Source organism: Psittacula echo (assembly GCF_963264785.1).
Source record: "Psittacula echo genome assembly, chromosome: Z".
NCBI lineage: Eukaryota > Metazoa > Chordata > Aves > Psittaciformes > Psittacidae > Psittacula > Psittacula echo.
In genome coordinates, this window is record NC_137742.1 from 85,314,089 (window position 1) to 85,335,310 (window position 21,222).

Sequence of the window (21,222 nt, forward strand, 5' to 3'; positions counted from 1 at the left end):
TGGCTGCCAGGAACGGGTCAGAGCAAAGTCCGTTACACAGCCATGTGCTCCCCGGGGCAAGCACTGTCTTCCGTATCACGTCCCACAACGTTCACCGAGAAACCGCCCGTGTTCACGTCCACGCTGTGGATGCTGAAGTTGCCCAGTCCCTAGGAAACAAAGAACAGGGATGCAGGTGCGGCAGGAGGCAGCAATGGACCTGCCCTCCACAGACTGGGGAGAGCTAAGGGTACAACAATCTCATCCCACTGTCCCATCTCATTCACCTGCATCACTGAACTGCCTGGGAGCTCATGTCTCACCTCAGTTTTGGCTAGAATTTGGTGCAAGACCTCTTTCTGCCGTGGAGCTCTGGTTAAGACATAAAGGAAGCCACCACCGCCGGCCCCAGCCAAGCACTGCCCATAAACGTAGGGCCGGAGAGCATCCATCATGCGCCCAACGGCCAGCGGCTCACACCCAGGTGCCATGCATTTCTTCTGCTGCCAGTAGCAGTCCAGACACTTTCCAATACCTGGCAGGTTACCTGCAGGAGAGGATATTGCAAACTATCTGCCTTTGCAAGATACCATGCAAGATTGCAGGTCTCTGCCTCTGCTACTCAGCACAAGCTAAATTGTGCCTTCTCAACTACCCTGTTCCAATCAGCCCTGCCTGTCCAGCAAGCAAACCTAGCCTTGGCATGTTGCTGTTTATTTCTAATCCTCCACAGGGGGACAATTTGCTTGCTCTAATGCTCCAGCTTCTCCTCCACAGCATCCCAGCAGCCAAAGGCCAAATAACTCCACAGCACAGGACAGGCATGGCCCCCAGCCCCATCATGAATGACTTGCAGACCAGCCAGATATGTCTCATCCTCCCTTCCTTAAAGTCTGTTTTTCAAGCCTGAATGTTGGGACATTGCCTGTAACATGAGGGTGGGCCTGAGGGAGGAATTCTGTCTCCCCAGGACTGCTCAGACTCTCCCCAGGGAGGTTTGTGTTCCTTCAGTTGTTAGAAGGGCCAGCCTGGCCCAGGAAAGGGGGCTCACACCTTGCCTCAAGGCCTGGGCACACTCCTCGGCGTTGCTCACCAGTGCATCAGCATTTTGCACAGCTGAGGGCAGCCTGGCATACCAGTTCCTCACCACGTCCTGAAAGAGGCCAGAATGTCCCTGTCACCATCCTCTTGAGTCCAGCAGCACTTACGGAGGCAGTGCTGCACACGCAACCTTCAGTGCCAGCTCCTACTGAGGTGTCAAAGCTTCGCACCAGAGAAAGGGACAGGCACCAGAGCCCATAGGGAGAGCAGAGGCTGGAGGCTGCAGCACCTGGTGGCACCCTGGTGTTACCTGCAGCAGGTTGCGAGCCAGGCGTGTCTTCCCCGTGTACACCAGCAGCAAGTGATCGTTGAGGGTCTGAGTAAAGCCATCAGGCACCTGGATCTCCTCCACATCCACCCTGAGCGGCAGCTGGGCCTTTGACCTCCCAATTTTGATGCCTGGCACGAGCCCACCGACCTGATCCTGCCAACCGCCACCTGCAAGGGCAGAGGGGCCTCAGCCACTGCCAGGCCCCCACCCTATGGGCTGACAGCTTCCCCTGGTGCCTACCTGTTGTGAGCCTCTGCTCCAGATGCAGCACAGCGTGGATGAGAGACTCAGTGCTGGCAGCCTTCCCAGCTGCCCAGTACAGCGACGCCATCACCGCTCCCGCCAGGATGCTGCTGGTGCCTGCAGGGAGCACAGGCAGGGCCCATGCCGGTGAGAGCCCAGGAGCAGTGAGGGAGATGCCCCATCACCATGCTAGCAGCAGAAGGGATTCCCCAGCCCTGTCCCTGTAGACCTACCGAGGCCAGACCCATGGGGCAGCTTGGACCAGGTGTGCACCTCAAACCCACCCCTGAAGTTCTCCATCAGCTGGGCCTGCAAGGGTTTCTGTGAGGGGAACTGCACAACCTGGCTGCAGATGAAGGCAGCTTTGAGCAGGGCTCCTGAAAACGAAGAGAAAGCAAAGCTGACACCTGCTTCCTCACCCCATCATCCCTCAAAAAGGGGCACCCTGGCACCAGGGGTCAGGACACCCAGGGGGACATCACAGGTATGGAGCTGGTCTGTGTGGCTGGTGGCACCTCACCTGGTGCATGTGGCTGGCAGTAATCCTGCAAGTGCTCCAGCTCCCGGCACACCAGCTCCACCACTGCCTCGCTCCGCGGCGTCCCACCGAGGCTGACCAGGCGCAGCTCTGGCTCACTGATGCGCCGCACCCGCGCACCGATGGGCCAGCACCCATCCACCAGCACCGCCACGTTTACCACAGCCCCACCGTGCTCATATGTGATGGGGGGGGTGTCGCTCCAGCCGCCTGTGGATGCTCACCGTCAGCCCCCTGCACTACAGGGGTGAGACATGGATCATGCTTGGGGCAGGGGACACACTCACCAGAGAGGTCCAGGCGGGCTGGACACGCCACTTGCACCCAGTGCCCCAGGGGTGGCAGCTCTGCCTGTCCCACAGTAACAAACTGGCACGAGGACATCACTGCCTGGCGGATGAGGATCTGCTCAGCCCCCTCATAGTGCCGAGCTGCTCTCACCAGCAGAGCTGGCCTAGGAAGAGAAGGATGTTTGGAGAAGGGAAGGCTGTGCAGAGACCTCATAGCAGCCTTCCAGTGTCTGAAGGGGGTCTACAAGGATGCTGGAGAGGGACTCTTCATCAGCGACTGTAGGGGTGATGGGTTTACTGAAACAGGAAGTTCAGATTAGATATAAGGAAGAAGTTCTATACTGTGAGGGTGGTGAGGCACTGGAACAGGTTGCCCAGAGAAGTGGTGAATGCCCCATCCCTGGCAGTGTTGAAGGTCAAGCTGGACACAGCCTTGGGAGACATGGTCTAGTGTGAGGCATCCCTGGTCATGGCAGGAGTTGGAACTAGACAATCTTAAGGTCCTTTCAACCCCAACCATTCTATGATTCTATGCTGAGCCCACCACTGCAGCTCCATGACTGTGCTGGTGCCTGAGACAGGGCAGCTCACCAGCCTCAGCCTCACCTGCTCATCCACTTTTGCCGCTCAGCAGCCAGCTCCAAGACGCCGCCAGCGATGTCCCCACTCTCCAGGCGCCCAAAAGCTGAGGCCCACTCCCTGTTGGCAGCGGGACCACTCCGCAAGCCTCCTTCTCCTCGTGCCATGCAGCCCAGCACCTCAGCGATGCAGGCGAGTGCCCGTGCTGCAATGCCAGCGTCACCGGCTGTGGAGGCAACTAGAAAATAAAAGGAGGCTGCAAAACCACAGCCAGGCTGCAGGCCATAGAATCATAGAGCCTTAGACTGGTCTGGGTTGGAAGAGACATTAAAGCTCATGCAGTTCCAACCCCCTGCCACAGGCAGGGACACCTTCCACTAGACTAGGTTGCTGCAAGCCCCATCCAAGCTGGCCTTGAACACTGCCAGGGATGAGGCAGCCATGGCTCCTCTGGGCAACCTGTGCCAGGGTCTTAAAACCCCACATACGCAATGAGTTTGCTCCAGGGAAGAGGGACTTGCATGGCTTGCACCCATCCTGGTTTGTTGATGCCATGGCAATGACAGGGTGTCACTGGAGAGGGTGGGGAGCACCAAACAGCCACAATGCCCAGAGATGCAATACACAGCCCATGTGAGTCCCACTCACCCTCATCCAGCGTGCCCAGCACAGCCTCATGGTAGCCCTCATGGACAGCACTGCGGGCTAGGGGCAGGAGGCTGCTCTCCTGGCGTTCCAGCAGCACCCGCCGCACCTTGTGCTGGCCCTGCAGGAAGAAGAGGGCCTGGCGGGCACTCAGCTCAGCCGCCTTGTCCAGGCAGGGCAGCAGCTCCTGCCAGGACATGCGCCAGGCCGCCCGCCAGCGTGCCAGCCGCTCACTGGCCAGTGGGGCCAGCAGCCACAGCACATCCTCCAGCCCCAGTGCCTCGTGGGCATGCAGCACTGGGAAGAGCCGGGCGCTCAGCAGGCAGCGGCTCCCCTGCGGTGTCTCAGCATCCCAAAGGTCCCCTTCCCTGATGGAGGGAGAGCCCATCAGCACCACCCTGGGCCTCGAGGACAGCTTCCAGAGGGCAGCCAGAATGCAGGATGGATTGAGGTGGCTGTGACACCTCCCTACTGCAGCCACCCCCAGGGGAGCCAGGTCTCCTGTCCTATCCTGGCACGTGGCACCTACCGTACGCCTGTCTGACGGAAAAACTCAGCCCAAGGCATGTTCAGGTAGGTGGCCTTTTCAGCCGGACTCTGCAGAGGGATGGAGGAGCTGGTTACACGCTGGCTTTGAGGGGAGACTCTCATCACTTTGCCACCCCTGTACCTGCCAGTCATCAAGGCGGCCGGTGAGAGTAAACACACGGCAGGGCAGATCACGCAGCCGCACGTGGTGGCCCTGCAGGACAACATCATGTAGGGGAAAGCCCTGCAGGGCTGGTGAGGAGCCTACAGCGAGGCCAGAAAGCAGGCAGCCAGGACCAATCTCCAGGGGACCCTGTGAAGAGGACGCAGGGCCCTGAGTCCCCAAACCAGAGCCAGATCCCAACCTCAGAAAGGGAAAAACACCCTGGGAGACAAGCTGGGGCCAGCAGGAGCCAGGTGCCAGAGGGACACACTTTGCTTTGCCATGGGGCTGCAAGGACACGAACTGCAGAAACTCAGGCCAAGGCTTGCAGCCATGACAGAGCATTTGCCCTGGTTCCCAGGGAGAGACAGGCCAGGAGTGACCCGGTCCCTGTGCCTGGGGAGGGCAACAACCACCAGGGTCCCCAGCACCACCTGAAAGGCAGCCCCAAAGAGGAAGGGCACCCCAAGTCTCATGGCCATGGGTCCCACATCCCAGCCAGGGCCACCTCACCCTGCTGCCCATCCAGCATACTGAGAACTTGGGGTCACCCCCATCGCAGCCACGTACCTGGAGGTGACAATGCTGGATGACACTGCCAGCCGCCAGCCGCACGGCTCCTTCCAGCAAGCAGTTGGTGACTGAAGAGCCATCCTCCAGGAGACAGGGCTGCTGCCGAGGGCACAGAGGCATGTGCGACAGGGTCCTAGCCCAGGGCAACCCCCAGAACGTGTGTGAGCAAGGGTGGGGGTGGAAGGACATACATCCACATGGGAATGGGCTGTTTTGCAGAAGCAGAGGTGGCTGGCAGAGCTGGGCAGGAGCGTCAGGCTGCGGATGTGGTCGCTCGCAGAGGTGGTCATGTAGTCATAGGACGCATTGGGAATGCAGGCTGTTGAGAGGCAGGAAAGCTGTCAGCACACCAACAGCAAATGTGGCTGTGCCCAACACCCATGTGAGCCAAGGACAGCCAGGCTGAACATACCCCCAGTCAAAGGGGGACAGAAAAGACCTGGGGGCCTGCACCTGTGGGGAGAGACAGCCAGGCCCTGACTATGCCATTTCTCCCCACAGAGGGGAAGAGGGCTCAGGTATGGGTCATGTCAGTGCACCACTGCAGCATCACTTACCCATGCTAAGTGGGAAGGCATGGAGAGCTGCCCACAGTACGGAGCGGGCATTCCTCACACTGGTGTCACCACCACCCTTCACAAAATCCTGCTCTGTCACCCCCCTTGCCATGCACAGCACAATGTCAAAGAAGAGGGAGAGCTAGGGAGAGAAGGGACCTGCTGGATGCAGCCACCCTGACCCCCACCCTGCTGCTGGGTGCTCCCCTCCTGCCACCTCTCCCACCCAAATGTGGTGTGGTGTGGGGGGCAGAAGCCCTAGAGGGCAGCGGACCCTAAAGGGATGCCCAGCTGCAGACCCATGGGGTAAGGAGTCCTGTCCTCCACAGAGGGGCTGTCACCTGGATGGGTGGTGCCCCTGAGTCCAGTCCCATGTAGGTGCAGGCATCCAGAGGAGGGATGACATGGGTGGCCAGAAGCTGCTCGGCAGCATCCGAGGAGAAGAAAACCACACCGCACACCTGTGAGGGCACAGCAGGTCTGAGGCTGCAGCCATGGTGACACAAGGGACAGGGCTGGCAAGGCCACCAATGCCCAAGTCGCGCTGTACCAGTGGGACAGTGCCATCAGGCCCCACACACTGCTGGATCTGGGCCTCTGTGCCTTTGTAGATGATGTTGTGCACCAGCCCCTGGGAATGAGACCACCACAATGAGCTTTTCAGGAAGCCCCAAGCCAAGCAGCCACAGCAGGGCTGGGACCTCAGCACCCAAGGCACTGGAGGGGTAAAGACCCCTGTGCCTCCAAGGGCATCCCTTGGAGGAGGCGCTGTTACTGACCTGCTCATCAGTGAGGTAGACCCCATGGTTCCTGGCATATGCCTGGCTCCCAGGCACTGCTATTACTCTGACACCCTGGAAGCCACCCCAGTCGATCCCTGAGGAGAGGGACACAGATCAGTGTCCACTGGGGCGGCACACATACCTGCCCAAGGCCCAACTGCCTGAAAACGGGGTGCATGGCAGAGGAGATGAAAGCAGTGTTCAGCCTTGGCCACCTTGGTTTGGGCATGATGGATGCTCCAACTGTACATGTATCAGCAATGCCCAAGCATCCACACCCTCATTGGAGTGTAGTGCAAGCTGGACCTGCTGTGCTGCAGGCTCTGCCCCCTCTCCCAAAGCAAAACGGGTGCTGGAGGCAAGGCTGGCACCACTCACCTGGTTCTGAGGGCACGGTGAGGAGCATGTCGGTGCTGCAGACCCACACGCCAGGCGGGGAGCCCACACAGAGCTGCTGAGACAAGGGCCACATGCCCAGGGAGAGCAGGGAAGGTGCCCGACCCTCATACACTTCCCACCCTGCTGAGAGCTAGCTGAATGCACCCTGAAGGCTTCAGCCCCCACACCTGGGTGCCCAGCATCGCACAGCACTACCCAGGACCCCGTTCCACAGGCCACACAGACCCGGTGTGTCATGGTCCCCAGCAGGCTATCCAGGTTGCAGACAAGAGCTTCAGCCACAGCACCAGGCTCCTCCACGGGCAGGCAGGTGAAGGCTCGGCCACAGTCATCGAAGGAGAAGTCACGGCCCTGGTGGGAAGGGGAACACAGTGGGTGTCACAGGGAGGAAGAGGGTGCTATGGAGAGTTCCAAAGTTGGGCTGCAGGCCGGCTCTCACCGTGTGCAGGATGAGGATGTGGGCTTCCTTCAGGACATCGGAGGTCACCACCTTGGAGGGCAGCGCAGAGAACAGTCACTGGGGACAGGAAAGCCACCCCCTTCCCCACCCTGTTGCAGCCTCCTCCGCGGCCCCGCCAGAGGCTGAACCCCGCTCCCCCGGCCGGGAAAGGCCCCTCACCGTGCAGCCCGCCCGGGCGCTGAGGTGCTCGGCCGCCACCAGCAAGGCATTGAGGGTGGCCCCGCCGCTGCCCAGGCTGGCCCATGGGTCCTCCACGGCCAGGAGCAGCGGCGGGGGCCGCAGGCCCAGACCGCCTCTCAGCCGGCGTACCTCCAGCTCTGCCAAGCGAGAGGCGGGCAGCGCTGAGAGCTGGCACCCCCCGCTCCTCCCTGCTCGGCCCGGGGGGAGAGGGCGAGCGCCAACCCCGCCGCTTGCCTCTCTGGAAGGCGGACACATAGCCGCCGCGCTGGCAGGTGAGAACGAGGACGCTCCACTCCGCCGCCATAGCTGCACCGGCGCCTGTGCTGCTCCACGGTGCACGCTGGGAGATGTAGTCCAGGCCGACTGCACTCTCTGCGGAAGGCCAGCGGTGATGGACTACATCTTCCAGCGTGCACTGCGCGCACGGGCAGGCCCGGGCTGCTTAAAGGTACAGTGTACCCCTGCCCCGGCGCTGTAGTGTCTCCCTCCCGCCCCTAGGGTGGTTGCAGAGGGATCGTGGGGTTTTTTACGTTTTCTGCCCCCAAAAGGCCCCCTCCCCTGGCGGCGGAGCGCACCTCTAAGTGCCCTGTGTCTCCCGTGTCACAACCCAGCCCGAACTCAGCCCGGCTCCCCTGTGGCGAACAGGGTATCAGCGGTGGGTGCCGGTGGGCGCCTCGGGGTGGATGCCCTGGGGGTGTTGGGGTGGGTGGCAGGGTGGGCTGCTGGTGGGGGCCCCGTGGGTGCAGGCGTGGGTACCGGGGAGTGCTGGTGTGCCGGGTGGGTACAGGCATGGGAATAGGGGGATGGTAGGGGGATGAACACCGAGGGGTGCCAATGTCGGGGGTGGGTACCGGGAGGTGCTGATGTGTCGGGGTGGGTACGGGGGTGGGTACCAGGGAGGGGTATACAGGGCGTCCACAGACGCAGATGAGCCGGATGGATACCAGGATGGATGCCGGGGGGTTGCGATGCGCCGGGGGGTACCGGGGGGTTATACCGGGGGTAGCCGATGCGCCGGCCATGCACCGGGACAGACACCGGAGGTGCCGGTGGGCCGAGTGGGCTCTCCTCCTACAAGTCCCACAAGCCCCCCGGGCTGCCGCGGACTACATCTCCCAGGCTGCCGGGCTTGATCCCCCGCCCCGCACGGCACTGCACGGCCCGTCCCGGCCCCGCGCGGCGCGGAGGGCGCGGCGCGGAACAGGGGGCCGGCAGCACCGGCAGCAGCGGTGGCGGAGGGGCCTGGGTGCGCCCGGTGGTGGGGCCGTGCCGAGGCCAAGCGAGGTACCGCGGCGGAGAGGGGGCCCGGGGCAGGGCGATCGCGGGGTGCGCCGGGGAAGGGTGGCCAGGAGCTGCCCCTTGCTGGGGAGCACGCACCCGAGATGTACTGGGATCGGCCCCGGCGAGGATGTGCTGGCCCGGGCCCCAGGGTGCTGGCCCCGCGGAGGATGCTCGGCCCTGGAAGGGGGGGTCGGGGCTGGGGGTGCTCTCCGGAGAGCTGCCTCGCTCCAGCTGAGTGTCCTGGGGTGCAGCTCAAGGCACGGACCCCGGTGGGGGGTGCTGGTGGCAGAGCTGGGGTGGCTACCGCGGGACCAGAGTAAGGGGGGAGACTGTCTGAGGGTGCCCCCAGTCCCCAGCAGTGACGATGTGCATGTGAGGTCCCTCAGCAGCAGAGTGACACATGGCTGCGTGACACACGGCATCCTCGCCGGGGTAGTGGCAGCCAAGATTTCACAAACACAGTGCGAGCGGCCCTGGGGACAGGGTTGGAAACTGTGTCACCGAGCAGGAACATGTCCCCTGCTTGCGGCTGTGTGTGCGGGGTGGCGGCGCCAGTGTGGGAGCCGGTCAGCCTCCAACCCACCGGGTTAGGTGGTGTCTCTCCGGCCAAAGCACGGCTGTTGGAGTGCTGGAGCCCAGCTTTCAGGGCCTGGGGGTGCAAGGGGTCCCCATGCACGCTGGGGGTTTGGGTGCTGCTGAGAAGGTGAGGTTTTGCTAGGGCTCTAGCTGTGAAGCCAGAGCGTTTATTGCAAAGCTCCCAAATATTTCCCCAGAGCAAGGACTCCCCATGCCAGCAGAAGGAGTATGAGGAGGGTGCTTGAGCAGCGGGGAAGCTTGGACTGGACAAAGGGCCATGTCCGCTCTTTCTGTGAACAAGGGAAAAACATGGCTGAGTGAGACCAAATAACCTCAGAGCCCCCAAACTTGCTGCATTTCCTTCCAGGGGGATGTGTGGGCTCCATGCTGGTGGAGGTAGTTTTTCCCTCCGTTATCTGCGGATCTCCCCTTTTCCAGCGTGGCCCTGAGCAGCAGCACTGGCTACATCCCAGCCATCCCGAGGCAATGAGCTGCGACGGGAAGTTGCTCAGCGCTTTGGGCTTGGTTTGCCTTTTTCTTCCCCTCTTATTAGAGCCAGATGTTGCATCCGCAGCGGTGATGCTTGGGGCGGGAAGAGGAAGCTGCCATCCCCCGCAACCCACCATGTGCGTGCCCGTCTGCCTGTCTGTCTGTCCCCATCTGGCAGTGAGCAGCAGCCCCTCTGCCGGTTGCGTGCAGCAGCTGCCTGTCAGAAGCCTTTCCCTCTCCTCCAAGGAGCTCATGGCGGTTCTTGGGAATGGCAAGATGTGCTCTGCTTGCTCGCCCACTCCTCGCCAGCACTGGAGGCAGGCAGGGAGAGGAGAGCAGGCAGGAGAAGAGAGCCCTGGATACCACACACTGGGGGAACTGACTTGGGCTTGAATTTTCATGCCCAAACAACTCCAGACTGGCACTTTTTGGCGAAAGGCACTGGTGGCTCCAAGGGTGAAATGGTTTTCCCGCTGGCTCTTGGCACTTCGGATGCTGCCCCAGCTTGGCCCACACCAAGGTCCCAGCAGCTTAATGGCTTTCATCTCCTCCCGCTGCATTTAATTCTTGCAAGAGTGCAAACTGCTAATTGCTCTCCAGCAGCTCGGCTGGCTTTGGTGCTTCCCACTGAGCTGTGATTTTTCAGAGCCTGCCAGTCCCCAAGGGCCTTGGATGTAGTGGGAGAGGCTGTGAACCTCTGTCTTGGGTTCCAGGGAATCTCTCAGCTCCACGTTGCCCTTTGCCATTGACATGTCCCGAAAGCATTTTTGGAGACTGCAGGAAACGTGGGCCTTGGCTCTGTGGCAAAGTTCCCAGAGGTGCTCCCCAAACCACATATGGATGAATGGTGAATACACATAAACATATATAATATCTTTAATAACAAATATATATAATCTGTATTTTTTTCCTTTCAGTGATGGGGCTCTAAAGTAACCCCAGTGACAGTCACTCCTGGGAAACCAGAGCAAGGTGCAGGCACTTTGCCATGGGTGCCACCATGTCCCCAGCAAGGGACCTCTGATCTGCAGCCATAATTGGGCTAATTAGGAACATGCAGATGCTCCCTCTTCTCTGTAAGTGTCCAAGCAAAGCCCTGGCTAGCAGAGAAGAGGAGCTGGGTTCCTTCACTGGGTCCTGCTCTTATTTTATGTCTGATGGGAGCCCCTGGCAGTTGTTGGTCTGTCCTGGGATCGATGGTGGAGCCTTTCCTAACATCCCTGTGATGAAATCTCCTGGGTACAATTTTCCTAACAAGTTCAAGGTCCTCTCAGCCCCACCCACAATCAAAGCAGGTTGGAGTTCTCTGCTCGAACTGTGTCCTGTGGCAGAAAGGAAGCTTTCGGTCACAGCACCCATCAACCTGCCCTCAAAGCCTTCAGGTTTCCACCGCTTCCCGTTCTTGAAGCTGCTGAGCTCCAAGGAGAGGGATGCAGTGGGGGCCTCACATCCCTGCTTGCCTTCCCTGGGCAAAAGGCCACGGCTGGAGTCAGCTCCCCAGCCTGGTGTTGGCCAATTCTGGACTCCTGCACATTTTTCCCTGGAGAGGCATGAATCATTAACCTTATGGCTGGGGAAAATGAGCGGTAACAGTGGAGGGGGAGCAGTTCCCTCCCTGCTAAGTGCTGGTGATGAAGGGGAGCAGGAGTCTGCACTTGCTGGGGACCATACCTGCTGCAGTGTGCCACATCCTTGCAGGTGGCTGAGGACGGGGGGAGACCAATTTGGGGGTGTCTCTGGAGTGCTTTGCAAGGGGAGCTGGAGGGAGGATGAAGGAGAGGGAGCAGTGGGTGATGGTGAGCACCAGGCTCTGCTCCTCTGGAGCTCGCTGGCCACCCCATCTACTAGCCAGCCTGAGCCCAGGTGTTCAGTGCGACCCAGCTCCATGGTGCCCAGACCAGTGGTATCTGATGTGGTGGTACACAACCTGATGACTTGGTGATACCTGACCTGGTGGTATGTGACGTGGTGGCTTGGTGGTACCCAGGTCAGTAGTACCCAGTAGTGAGGCAGTTGGTGCAAACTGGAGGCTCTGGAGTAGGTGCCTGGGGGTGCAGGGCAGCAGGGCTGGGCCTGCCCCTTGGCTATGGCTGGCTCTGCAGGCATTCAAGGCCCCGGAGGGGCAGAGTTTCTCCACTGCATCAAACTGAGCAGTGAGTTCCTGTCCTCTCCCTGCCTATCCTCAGAGAGGAGGCTGCCTCCAGTGCAGTGACCTGGGCATAATGAGGCCACATGGAGAGTGCAGCCTTGGGCTTATCAACCCCCCTGGAGTGCAGGGGCTTGGGATGTTGCAGGCCCCTTCCAACCACAAGGGTGGGAGCATACCTTTCTGAGCTTTCCCACTGCTGGCACCTCCCCTGCACCCCCAAATCCCATAGGAAACAACCTCACCAATCATTGGCTCTGTCCCAGCTCCGTGCTGGGTATTTGGCCTCCCAGGCTTTTTCCTGGCCTCATCCCAGTGCTGAGGGATGAGCCTGAAGTAACCTCTCCGGATGCTGGGCACGAGGAAACCCTGGAATTGCTGCCATGGCCCGCAACGAATTAACTGGGGTCCATTAGCTGGTTGAGCTGGCTGATAAGAGTATATTTAATTAAAAGGATAAAGAATAAGTTACCTGGTCCTTCCTGCTGTCAGGTGGTGGCGACGGCTTAACCCATGAAATTGGCTTGTCCTGTTAATCCCTGGTGCCATAAGCCTTTCGTGGCATCACTTAACAACAGGGAGAAAAAGCACCAACACTGGGCTCACTTCCTTTCCCATCCACGTTCCAGGGAGGAAAATAGAAAGATAAAGGGGAAAAATATGATCCCTGTGGATAGACAGTGTGGGAAAGGACGTTTTTAATTAACCACGCTTTTCTTGCTGGGTCTCAGTTTGGATTTGGAAGCCAAGTGATGCCGAAGGACAGGAGCATCGCCCCTTCCCATGCTGCCTCTGGCAGATTCCTGGTCACCATTCCAAGCTAACATGAGCTGACGGCCCCAGCTAAAGCAGAGCCTGGGAGGGCTGCGACCTTGGGCAGCCAGTTGGGCCATGGAAAAAAGTGAATTTGAGGGGTTTTGAGTTTTTGTAGTAATTCTGCTCGCTGAAGCCAGGCCTGGAACAAGAACGGATCATGACTCAGTATTTCTTTCTGCCTGGGGCTGAAGGAGAAGGTTCAATTCCCTTCCTGTTAAAGAAAAAAATCGCTAAATCTCATTTTTTCCATCCATGACAGCAAGAGGAATGCTGGTCCGAGACGGAGCCATCCCCACACGCTGCCCCCTCTTCCACCTACAGAAACCAGGCACAGCTCCAGCACCTGGTCACTGGTTCGGCAGTGGCAGAGGTGACATCCCTACAAAGGGGTTGTGGGAAGGGTGGCACCTGGATACCCACGGGTGCGTTTTCCGATAACTCTTGGGGGAATTCCCAGCCCCAGCATGCCTGTGAGGAGCAGCAGCTGGTGTAGGCAATGCTGCCTCTGCTCCTCTGTGCCCCTTCTCACTGGCTCCAAGCAGGGTGACCCCCATCTCCTGGTGACAGCTCCTTCCTGTGCCCACCCTGTCATTTACCAGCAAGGAAATCAGTGCAACAGCCTCAGGATATCTTAGAAATGAGCAAACAAAGCCAAAAAGACCTAAAAAAAAGCCGGCTTGGGGATGTGCTCCATGGTGTTACAACTGATGGGGAAGGGGAAGACATCCTCCAGGCCCCTGGGCTGTCAGTCACATTTCTCCAGCATTCATCCTGAAATTAAACCTTATACATCCCAAAAGGAAAGATGATATGATTGGAAGAAATCATCCAACTGTAAAAGCAGCGGACCAATTCGGTGGGCCCTGTTAATAGCCTCGCTTCATTATCTCTTGCAATCAAAGAGAAACTCATGTTTGATGAACCCATGGTCTTCAGGAGGCAATTAAGGAGACCTGGGGATGAATTTGGGAGGGAGAGGACATTTAGTGGTATTGCTGATTTGCTGGGCTCACTCACCACAGAAGAAATCCCCAGATTTCCTGTTATTTTAAGAAGGAAACATCAAACCCTGGTGCAAAGAGCCTCTGCAATGCCCCTGGTCAGTGGGGTTTTGTTTGGCAGTGACAGGTTGGGTTGGATTTTGGGAGCTGGCAGCGGGGGTACGGTTAATGCTGGGGTGTGTATGGATGTGTAGGTGCTGTGTCCCTGCTGGGGTCTATAAGGACCAGTGCAGATGGCAGCAGCCACCAGCCCCTGCTAGGGAAAGGATGACTCCAACAAGCCGCTAGGATTTCCAGATGCTGGGCTGGAGGATGGTTTTCCATTGAGGGCAGCTCTGGGAGGCCCAAGACAAAACGTGCTCCAGACGCCAGGATGTGGCAGGCAGGACATGGCTGGGCTGAGGAGCCAGAAAGGCAGTTTTCCCCCTTTCACCAGGAGGAAAAATACCAGAAGCATGTGATGGCTGATTTCCTTTAGCCTTTAAAAAGCTCTATGGGATGTAGAGTGGCAGCGGCAGGGGAAGGGGGATCAGCCCATCCTGCTTGACTTCCCTGCCATGGCGCAGCTGAAAAGAGCCCAGAATTGCCTTTTGCCTCCAAAACCTTCCAGCGTGGTGCATCTGTGGGGGATGTAGAGCTTTTGACTGGCTTTGTTCCTAACGCCCCTTGATGCAAACCCTCCGTTAACAAACACCCCTGCGTTTTCCACTGGCAGCAGCCCAAAAACTCATTGCAGTCACTTGCTGGCCGTGTGTATCCCACAGAGACATTAAATACCCCTGGAGACAGGGAAGAGACCTGAACAACCACCATACCAGGGACGTGCAGCTATTTTCCATCTCTGTAAAAGCTGTCATCCCTTGGACAAACACATGACTACGCATTAATAATGATTTGGGCAGGAGCTGTCTGTGTGATGGGCTGGTGGGGGGTGGTTTTTTTGGGCCATGCTTATGTCTTGCCCATCCCAGCAAGGAGCTTTTGGGGATGCTCAGCAGCCTCCATCCCCAGGAAGAAAGCTGTGATCTTGCATAGGATGTTTTTTTATAGGAAAGAGGCATCCTGGTGCCTGCTAGGTCCTAATCAGTGCTGCTGGCCTTTGCACTGGCCTAACTGGGAGCCGGTGCTGAGTTTTGGAGGTGATGCTGCCATGGAGGTGTCCTGCCCTGGCATCCTCCTCCCCTTTTCGGGGTGATGGACCCTGCCCCAGCTCAGCAGCTGTGTTAAAAGGGGATTTTCAGCTATTTTGTGGTTTTCTGGCTGAGGAGGGTCTGGCTTTGCCTCCTTCAGCTCCTCCCCCGGCGCAGGCGCCAGTACCTCTGCCGTGGCTATTTTTACCCATCGGGATCGTGAGCCTTCACGGTGACCTTTCCCAAGGGGCGCTGCCACACAGTGGGGACAACAGCCACTGGTGTTGGTGCCTGTAGGGCCCCCGCGGGGCTGTGACATGGCTGTTGCCTGTCGGTGGCAGCATGCTGGTGAAGAGGGGTTTGGAGGGGCTGCCTGTGGCTTGGTAGAGGAGGACTGAGCCTCAGAAAGGAGCCGCTTGTTCAGCTCCAGAGGCAAGTTCATGGCTCAGCCTCTGTCTGGCAGAGATGGGGAGGGCACAGCCTGGGAGCTCCCCTGGTGCTGCTAGAGAGGTGCATCCCTGTTCGCTTCTGACCAGCTTGTCCCCTGTGGGGATGGGCTGGGCAGCATTTTACAAAGCTCAATGGGAATTAACAAACCCCGTGGCCCCCCAGCACCCTCCTCCTGCTCAGTGCACCCCTCAGCTCTGCCATGTGCATCACCATCCCTAGACCTCATGCACCATCCCTTCCTTCCCACTCCAGGCTGGTATCGCAGTGGCCATGTTCCCGAGCTGGTGGTGGCAGGCAGCGTGCCAGCAGATCAGCTGAATGCAGGGAAGGATGAGCACCCTCACAGCTGAAAGCCAGCCAGGACCAGGACCTGGAGCTGCCACCAAGGCGTGGTGCCGCGGCTGAGCCCGGTGTGCTGAGTGTGCCAGACCCCACGCCCAGCAGCACATGCTCTCACCGCAGCTGCACCACGCGGATGGAAAGCTGCAGCCTGGCAGGTAGGAGCCCAGCGTGGTGGCTGCTGGGGGGCTCTGCATCCCCTCAGGCCTGCTGCAGTGAACTGAAGCTCTGTGTCCCGCAGGGACCCTCGCTGGCCGGCTGACGCCATCCTGCGCCCTATGCCCCAGCCCTATGCCGGAGCAGGCGCCCTCCCCGGCTCAGCCGCTCTCCAACCATGAAGTGCTCGTTGCGCTTCTGCTTCCTCTCGATCGCCTTCCTGCTCATCTTTGTCATGTCCCTCCTGTTCACCTACTCCCACCACAGCATCGCCTACCTGGACCCCGGCGGGTTGGGCGGCATCCACCGGGTGAAGCTGGTGCCTGGCTACGCCGGCATGCAGCGACTCAGCAAGGGGGGTCTGTACCCCCGGGGCTGCGCCTGCCGCCGCTGCCCAGCCAGTGAGGCTGGGGCTGCTGACTGGTTTGATGCACGCTACGATGGCAGCGTGTCGCCGGTGTGGACCAAGGACAACATGGACCTGTCACCTGATGTCCAGAGGTGGTGGATGGTGAGCAATGAGACATCAGTGCCCCACACGTCCTGCACGGGGAGCTTTGTCTGCCACTGGCTGGTGACCCTGCACCCTTCTCCTCCACCCCTCGCAGATGCTGCAGCCCCAGTTCAAGTCCCACAACACTCATGAGGTCCTGAGCAAGCTCTTCCAGATCGTGCCAGGCGAGGATCCCTACCGCTCCCATGACCCGCACCGCTGCCGCCGCTGTGCTGTGGTCGGCAACTCAGGCAACCTGCGCGGCTCTGGTTATGGGCCAGAGATCGACGGGCACGACTTCATCATGCGGTGAGGGCAGGGGACCCCCTCAGCCATATGGCCAGCACAGAGGGACGAGGTGATGCCAGCAGCACTGGTGGGTGCTGAGCTTCCACGGGGCACCTCAGTGGCATCTCTCCTGGTCTGCAGGTTCCAGGGGCTTGTCCCTGCTCCAGCTGCTCAGTTCTGCATGGGTTCTGCTGGGTGCTGGAGTGGATCCAGCCCTGCCACCTCCCCTGGGCTGGCTGGGGTACCACCAGCTCACCCCAGCACCCTGAGCATCAGCGGGCTGGGAAACTGCCCCTTGACAGCCTTCAGCAGGTCACAGGGGACACCCATGTCATCTGCAAGGGAACAGGGTGGCTGGGAAGGGGATGTCACCTTCCCTGCTCTTTCCCCAGGATGAACCAGGCCCCCACGGTGGGTTTCGAGGGTGATGTGGGCAGTCGGACCACGCACCACTTCATGTACCCTGAGAGTGCCAAGAACCTGCCTGCCAACGTCAGCTTCGTGCTGGTGCCCTTCAAAACCCTGGACCTGCTCTGGATTGCCAGTGCCCTCTCCACTGGCCAGATCAGGTTGTAAGTATGTGGCTGGCACCCGCAGCACTGAGCTGGTCACTCACCTACCACAGGGGCATCTCCCCTGGGTTCCTCTCTCGGTTCCTTCCTCCTGGAGCATCCCAGCCGCCAGTAGCTCAGCTTGGGGTTGGATGACACAGGACCTCTGGTTGCTCACTGCCTCTCTGCTTTCTTCCCAGCACGTACGCACCTGTGAAGCCTTTTCTGCGGGTGGACAAAGAAAAGGTAAGGAGGGCTTATTCCTATGGTGTGATGAACACCCATTTGGCCATGGCCCCTGTCACCCCATCTTCTGCTGGGGTCCCTGTGCACATCTTGTTGGTCCTTCCCGGGGTACTGATGCCAGGGGGAATGTGGCCCCAGCTTCAGCACTAACCCCAGTGTGTCCTCCCAGGTGCAGATCTACAATCCTGCCTTCTTCAAGTACATCCATGACCGCTGGACAGAGCACCACGGGCGCTACCCCTCCACTGGCATGCTGGTGCTCTTCTTCGCCCTCCATGTCTGTGACGAGGTGGGTGATGGCTCCTCAGGGTCCTCCTCTGGGCTGCGGGGACCTGGCTGGCATGGGTTGGGTTTGCTGGGACCCTGAACCTTGTTAAGGAGGAAGGTGGCTTCTTTGGTTCCAACCGCAGCAGTTTCACTTTGTCCAGTTGCCTGACACTACGGTGATGGGCATCCTTGTGCTGATGGGCACCCTTGAGCAGTGCGAAGGCCAAACAGAGGGATGTATGGTGTGAAATCCCCCCCAGCAGCTCCGTGGATGCTTATCCAAGGGGCGTCCCCAGCCCGTTGTGAGGGTCAGGGCTGGCTCATCCCCCTCTTCACATCTGCAGGTGAACGTCTTTGGGTTTGGCGCTGACAGCCGGGGTAACTGGCACCATTACTGGGAGAACAACCGCTACGCTGGGGAGTTCAGGAAGACAGGAGTGCATGACGCTGACTTTGAGGCACACATCATCGACATGCTGTCCAAAACCAGCAAGATTGAGGTGTATCGGGGGAACTGAGCCTGCCCGGCTCTCCCCAGAGCACCGGTGGAGCCAGCCTGGCCTTGCTCGGTGCCTCAGCAGCCAGGCAGGTTCAGAGCTAAAGGAGACTTTCTGCTTTTTTAATTATTAAGAAACCCAGCTGAGAAAGGATTTGTAAACACAATCAGCGATCGACGGCAGCGGGTGCCGCCTTGCATCTCTTTACAGTCAAACCAAATGCTGCTCTTTTTAAAACAAGATGACAACCTCCACCCCAACCACCGAAGCTAGGTGACTTTGGGGAGCACCTGAGCATCACATCTGGGCTGAGGAAGACCTAGTGGCTGAGCAGCCTCACCGGTGGAACAGCTGCTTCTTGCTTCTTTTATTTTGATATGGGTTTTTTTACTCACCTGGAGCAGCCGCCCCTGTTGCTTCCCCAGGGAAGGCTCCTGCTCAGCACATCAAGTAGGTCCTGGTGCAGCTGGATCACATGGACCCATCGTGGGAAGCTGGTGGCCATGGGAAGCCAATGCTCTGCTGTGGGCTGTTGGCTGCCAGCACAGCCAGGTTGGGAAATGGAAAGGTATCCTGGCTTCAGGGCTGGTCATCCCTGCTCCTCTCTCCAAGGACTGAGGAAGGGTAGGATGGATTTCAGGGGTGACCATGCAAAAGGCAGCTCAGAACCCCACAGGAACACACAGGAACCCACAGCCCTGGCCCTTGGATTGGGCTTTGCGAGTGCTTGCAGGATGCTCAAAGGATGCAGAATGCAGCAGCAGCTCCAGTCTCACCAGAGGGGAGGAGACAAAGTTTTCCCTTGGCTTTTGGGTTGGGAAAAAGAACAGATTAGAGATAGCTTTAGTGGGTGAACTAACTGTGCTTTTGCTTTTGCATTGCTACAGACAGCTCTGGTGAGAAGCTGAAATCCCAAAGTCTTTGCTCTGTTTATGAAGGTGTGACTTTGTTGATACCAGCCTGGTTCAGCCAGTGTCCTCAGGGTCCCCAGGCTTTCCTATGGTGCGGGACAGAGAGAAGCAGAAGGGAAGTGCCTCCCCAGAGATACAACCAAAACCACTTTATTTGGGTCAGTCAGGCAGATGGGTGGGGTTTAGGTTGGTATTGTTTTAGGAGATGCTGGAAAGAAAAAGGCAACCATGGAAAAGGTACCCCAGAGAGGGACGCGCCTGCACGGCTGGTGACTGCTCTGATGCTTGGCATGATGGTGGCACAAGCCCCACAGGGGAGGGGTTGTGGGGCCGGATCCCAGGTTGCAATAGCTGTTTGAGAAACAATCACCATAGGGGTTTTACCCTTTGTGATTTTACCCTTTTTTATCAGGCTTTCCTGCAGCAGCTTCTTACCTGCTTCTCTGCTTCAGTTTATTTCCTGAGGTTTCTCTCTGCAGTTATGAAACAGGAGGGTTTGGATCATCTGGAGCAGGCACTGAGCATCCCCTGGGCTGGGGAAATTCATCTTTTCTGTCCACGGGGCTTTGATCCCCTCAGTTTCATGGTGGGTTTTGGTAGAAGTGGTGGTGCCGCACCACCACAAGCAGCCCATCCATGACCTGTGACCACCAGAGGCAGCCCCAAGCCCTGCTGCAAACCCTATGACATGGAGACAGGTTGCAGCGAGCCCCGGTCTCCACCTTCCTGGGTTGTTTCTCCTTTTTTTAGGGGAAGAAAACTAAACCCACTAAACCACGAGCAACAATGAGTGCCTTGACCACCTCCTGTCGGCTGCCCCGGGCTGTGCCTGCTCCCTTGCCGGTGGTGGAGGCTTGGCTGAGTTATCCGGCAGTTGAACGCGCTTCCCTCCTCGCACCAGGCTGGCTCTCAGCTGGGATGTGCTGCTGGGGCACACAGACACATCCAGTTTGGCTGGAGAGGCCAAATCCAGCGTGACAAGGCTGACTATGCCCAGAGCCAGGCCAGACAATCACAGGGCAAGCAGAGGCGCTGGGTACCAAACCCAGGTACCAAACGCATTGGCAGCACAGTGCCAGTGTCTGGCTTGCTTGTGGCTCCTTGCTGCGCTGACAGTATTTTTATTGGTCTGATTTCATTACCGTACCCCCTTTCGGTTTTCAATTACTATGTTTATTTAAGCTGTCCCACTAGGACTTGCACCTTCTGTTTCTCTGGCACAGCAGCTGCCGGCCAGGCACAGGAGGATGATGCTGCACAGCTGGCAGGGAGCCGTTGCGATGAACACTGCTGTACTGTACATAGAGGAGGTGTCAGGCAGAGGCTATGGGCAGAGAGGAGGTGTCCAGGCTTGGTCTTCATCACACAGTGCCTGATGGAGCACCCATCACCTCCCACCCTGTGGGGAGAGACACCAGAGCTCTGAGCTAGGGCTGGGAGGAGGGGTGCCTTCGCTTGTAGCCTCTGTGTACATGGAGATTTCTGCACACAACTGTCTTAAAACAACTTTTTTTTTTTTTTTTTTTTTTTTTTTTTTTAAGAAAAGACAATAAAACACATGCATCAGAACTGCGCTGTGTTTTCCTTCTGGGAGCCCTGCCGGCTGCATAGAACCCTAGAATCAACCAGGTTGGAAAAAAAACCTTTAAAATCATCAAGTCCAACCATTACCCCCGGAGTCCTGCAAACCTGAAACGCTGAAGCTGGTTTTCTTCCCTTCCGAATGTTCCATCTCCTAAAGGCAAGAAGACAGAACAGCTTTGTGAGGATTGTCACATTTATGGAGGGAAGAGCAGTCCTCTGTATCCTGTGCTCTTGCCAGGCCACCACATTGCTTTGTCTGTACCAGGGTAATGGGCTTGGGGTGGAGGACAGTGGGACTGAGGACCCACCAGCCTTCAAACACCAAACAGGGCAGCAAGAAGGAATTCCTGCAATGGGACCTCCAACAGAACCCTTTAGGGGAGGCAAGACACTGATTTAGAAATGTGTTTTAGCTCAAGACACTCTACATTTCAATCAGAGGATGGTTTGAGTTGGAAGGGACCTTAAAGCTCATCCAGTTCCAACCCCCTGCCACAGGCAGGGACACCTTCCATTTCAGGAAAGGAGGGAAAGGGAGCAGGATTGGTGGGGCAGGGAGGATGCTCTGCTCTCTCCTCTCCATTAGGCCTGGACATAAGCCATCAATTGTGATTTACACTTTTGCAGCAAAGCAGGAGCTGCCCAGCAGCAGAGCCTGACACCACTGCTCCAGCCAGAGCCCACCATTAGGTGATGCAGACCTTACATCCATG

General features: G+C 58.4%; 2 protein-coding genes across 6 annotated transcripts; one reads left to right on the forward strand and one right to left on the reverse strand.

Moving 5' to 3' along the window:
* Positions 1-14: 14 nt before the first annotated feature.
* FCSK (fucose kinase) lies at positions 15-7,592 on the reverse strand (the record flags this gene model as incomplete). 5 transcript variants are annotated; one of them, XM_080637821.1, is made up of 23 exons in its annotated part: positions 15-149; positions 303-526; positions 1,033-1,132; positions 1,331-1,518; positions 1,592-1,711; positions 1,828-1,971; positions 2,115-2,342; positions 2,420-2,586; positions 3,029-3,239; positions 3,650-4,014; positions 4,176-4,243; positions 4,317-4,487; positions 4,908-5,009; positions 5,102-5,229; positions 5,468-5,609; positions 5,809-5,928; positions 6,018-6,098; positions 6,247-6,344; positions 6,628-6,700; positions 6,874-6,999; positions 7,088-7,138; positions 7,268-7,425; positions 7,523-7,592. In XM_080637821.1, the coding sequence occupies 23 exons, from the start codon at positions 7,590-7,592 to the stop codon at positions 33-35; spliced, it is 3,252 nt and encodes a 1,083-aa protein (XP_080493947.1). In that variant the 3' UTR covers positions 15-32. The 5 variants fall into 5 exon arrangements, 4 of the variants coding, with proteins under 4 accessions (XP_080493947.1, XP_080493949.1, XP_080493950.1 ...); XM_080637823.1 differs by lacking the exons at positions 7,268-7,425; positions 7,523-7,592 and having other exon boundaries at positions 267-526; positions 4,908-5,006; positions 6,628-6,999; positions 7,088-7,109; XM_080637824.1 differs by lacking the exons at positions 7,268-7,425; positions 7,523-7,592 and having other exon boundaries at positions 267-526; positions 3,029-3,227; positions 6,628-6,999; positions 7,088-7,109.
* An 8,258-nt stretch (positions 7,593-15,850) lies between these two features.
* ST3GAL2 (ST3 beta-galactoside alpha-2,3-sialyltransferase 2) lies at positions 15,851-18,035 on the forward strand (the record flags this gene model as incomplete). Its single annotated transcript, XM_080637478.1, has 6 exons — positions 15,851-16,183; positions 16,281-16,474; positions 16,846-17,025; positions 17,205-17,250; positions 17,420-17,539; positions 17,862-18,035. The coding sequence occupies 6 exons, from the start codon at positions 15,851-15,853 to the stop codon at positions 18,033-18,035; spliced, it is 1,047 nt and encodes a 348-aa protein (XP_080493604.1).
* Between the last annotated feature and the right edge of the window lie 3,187 nt (positions 18,036-21,222).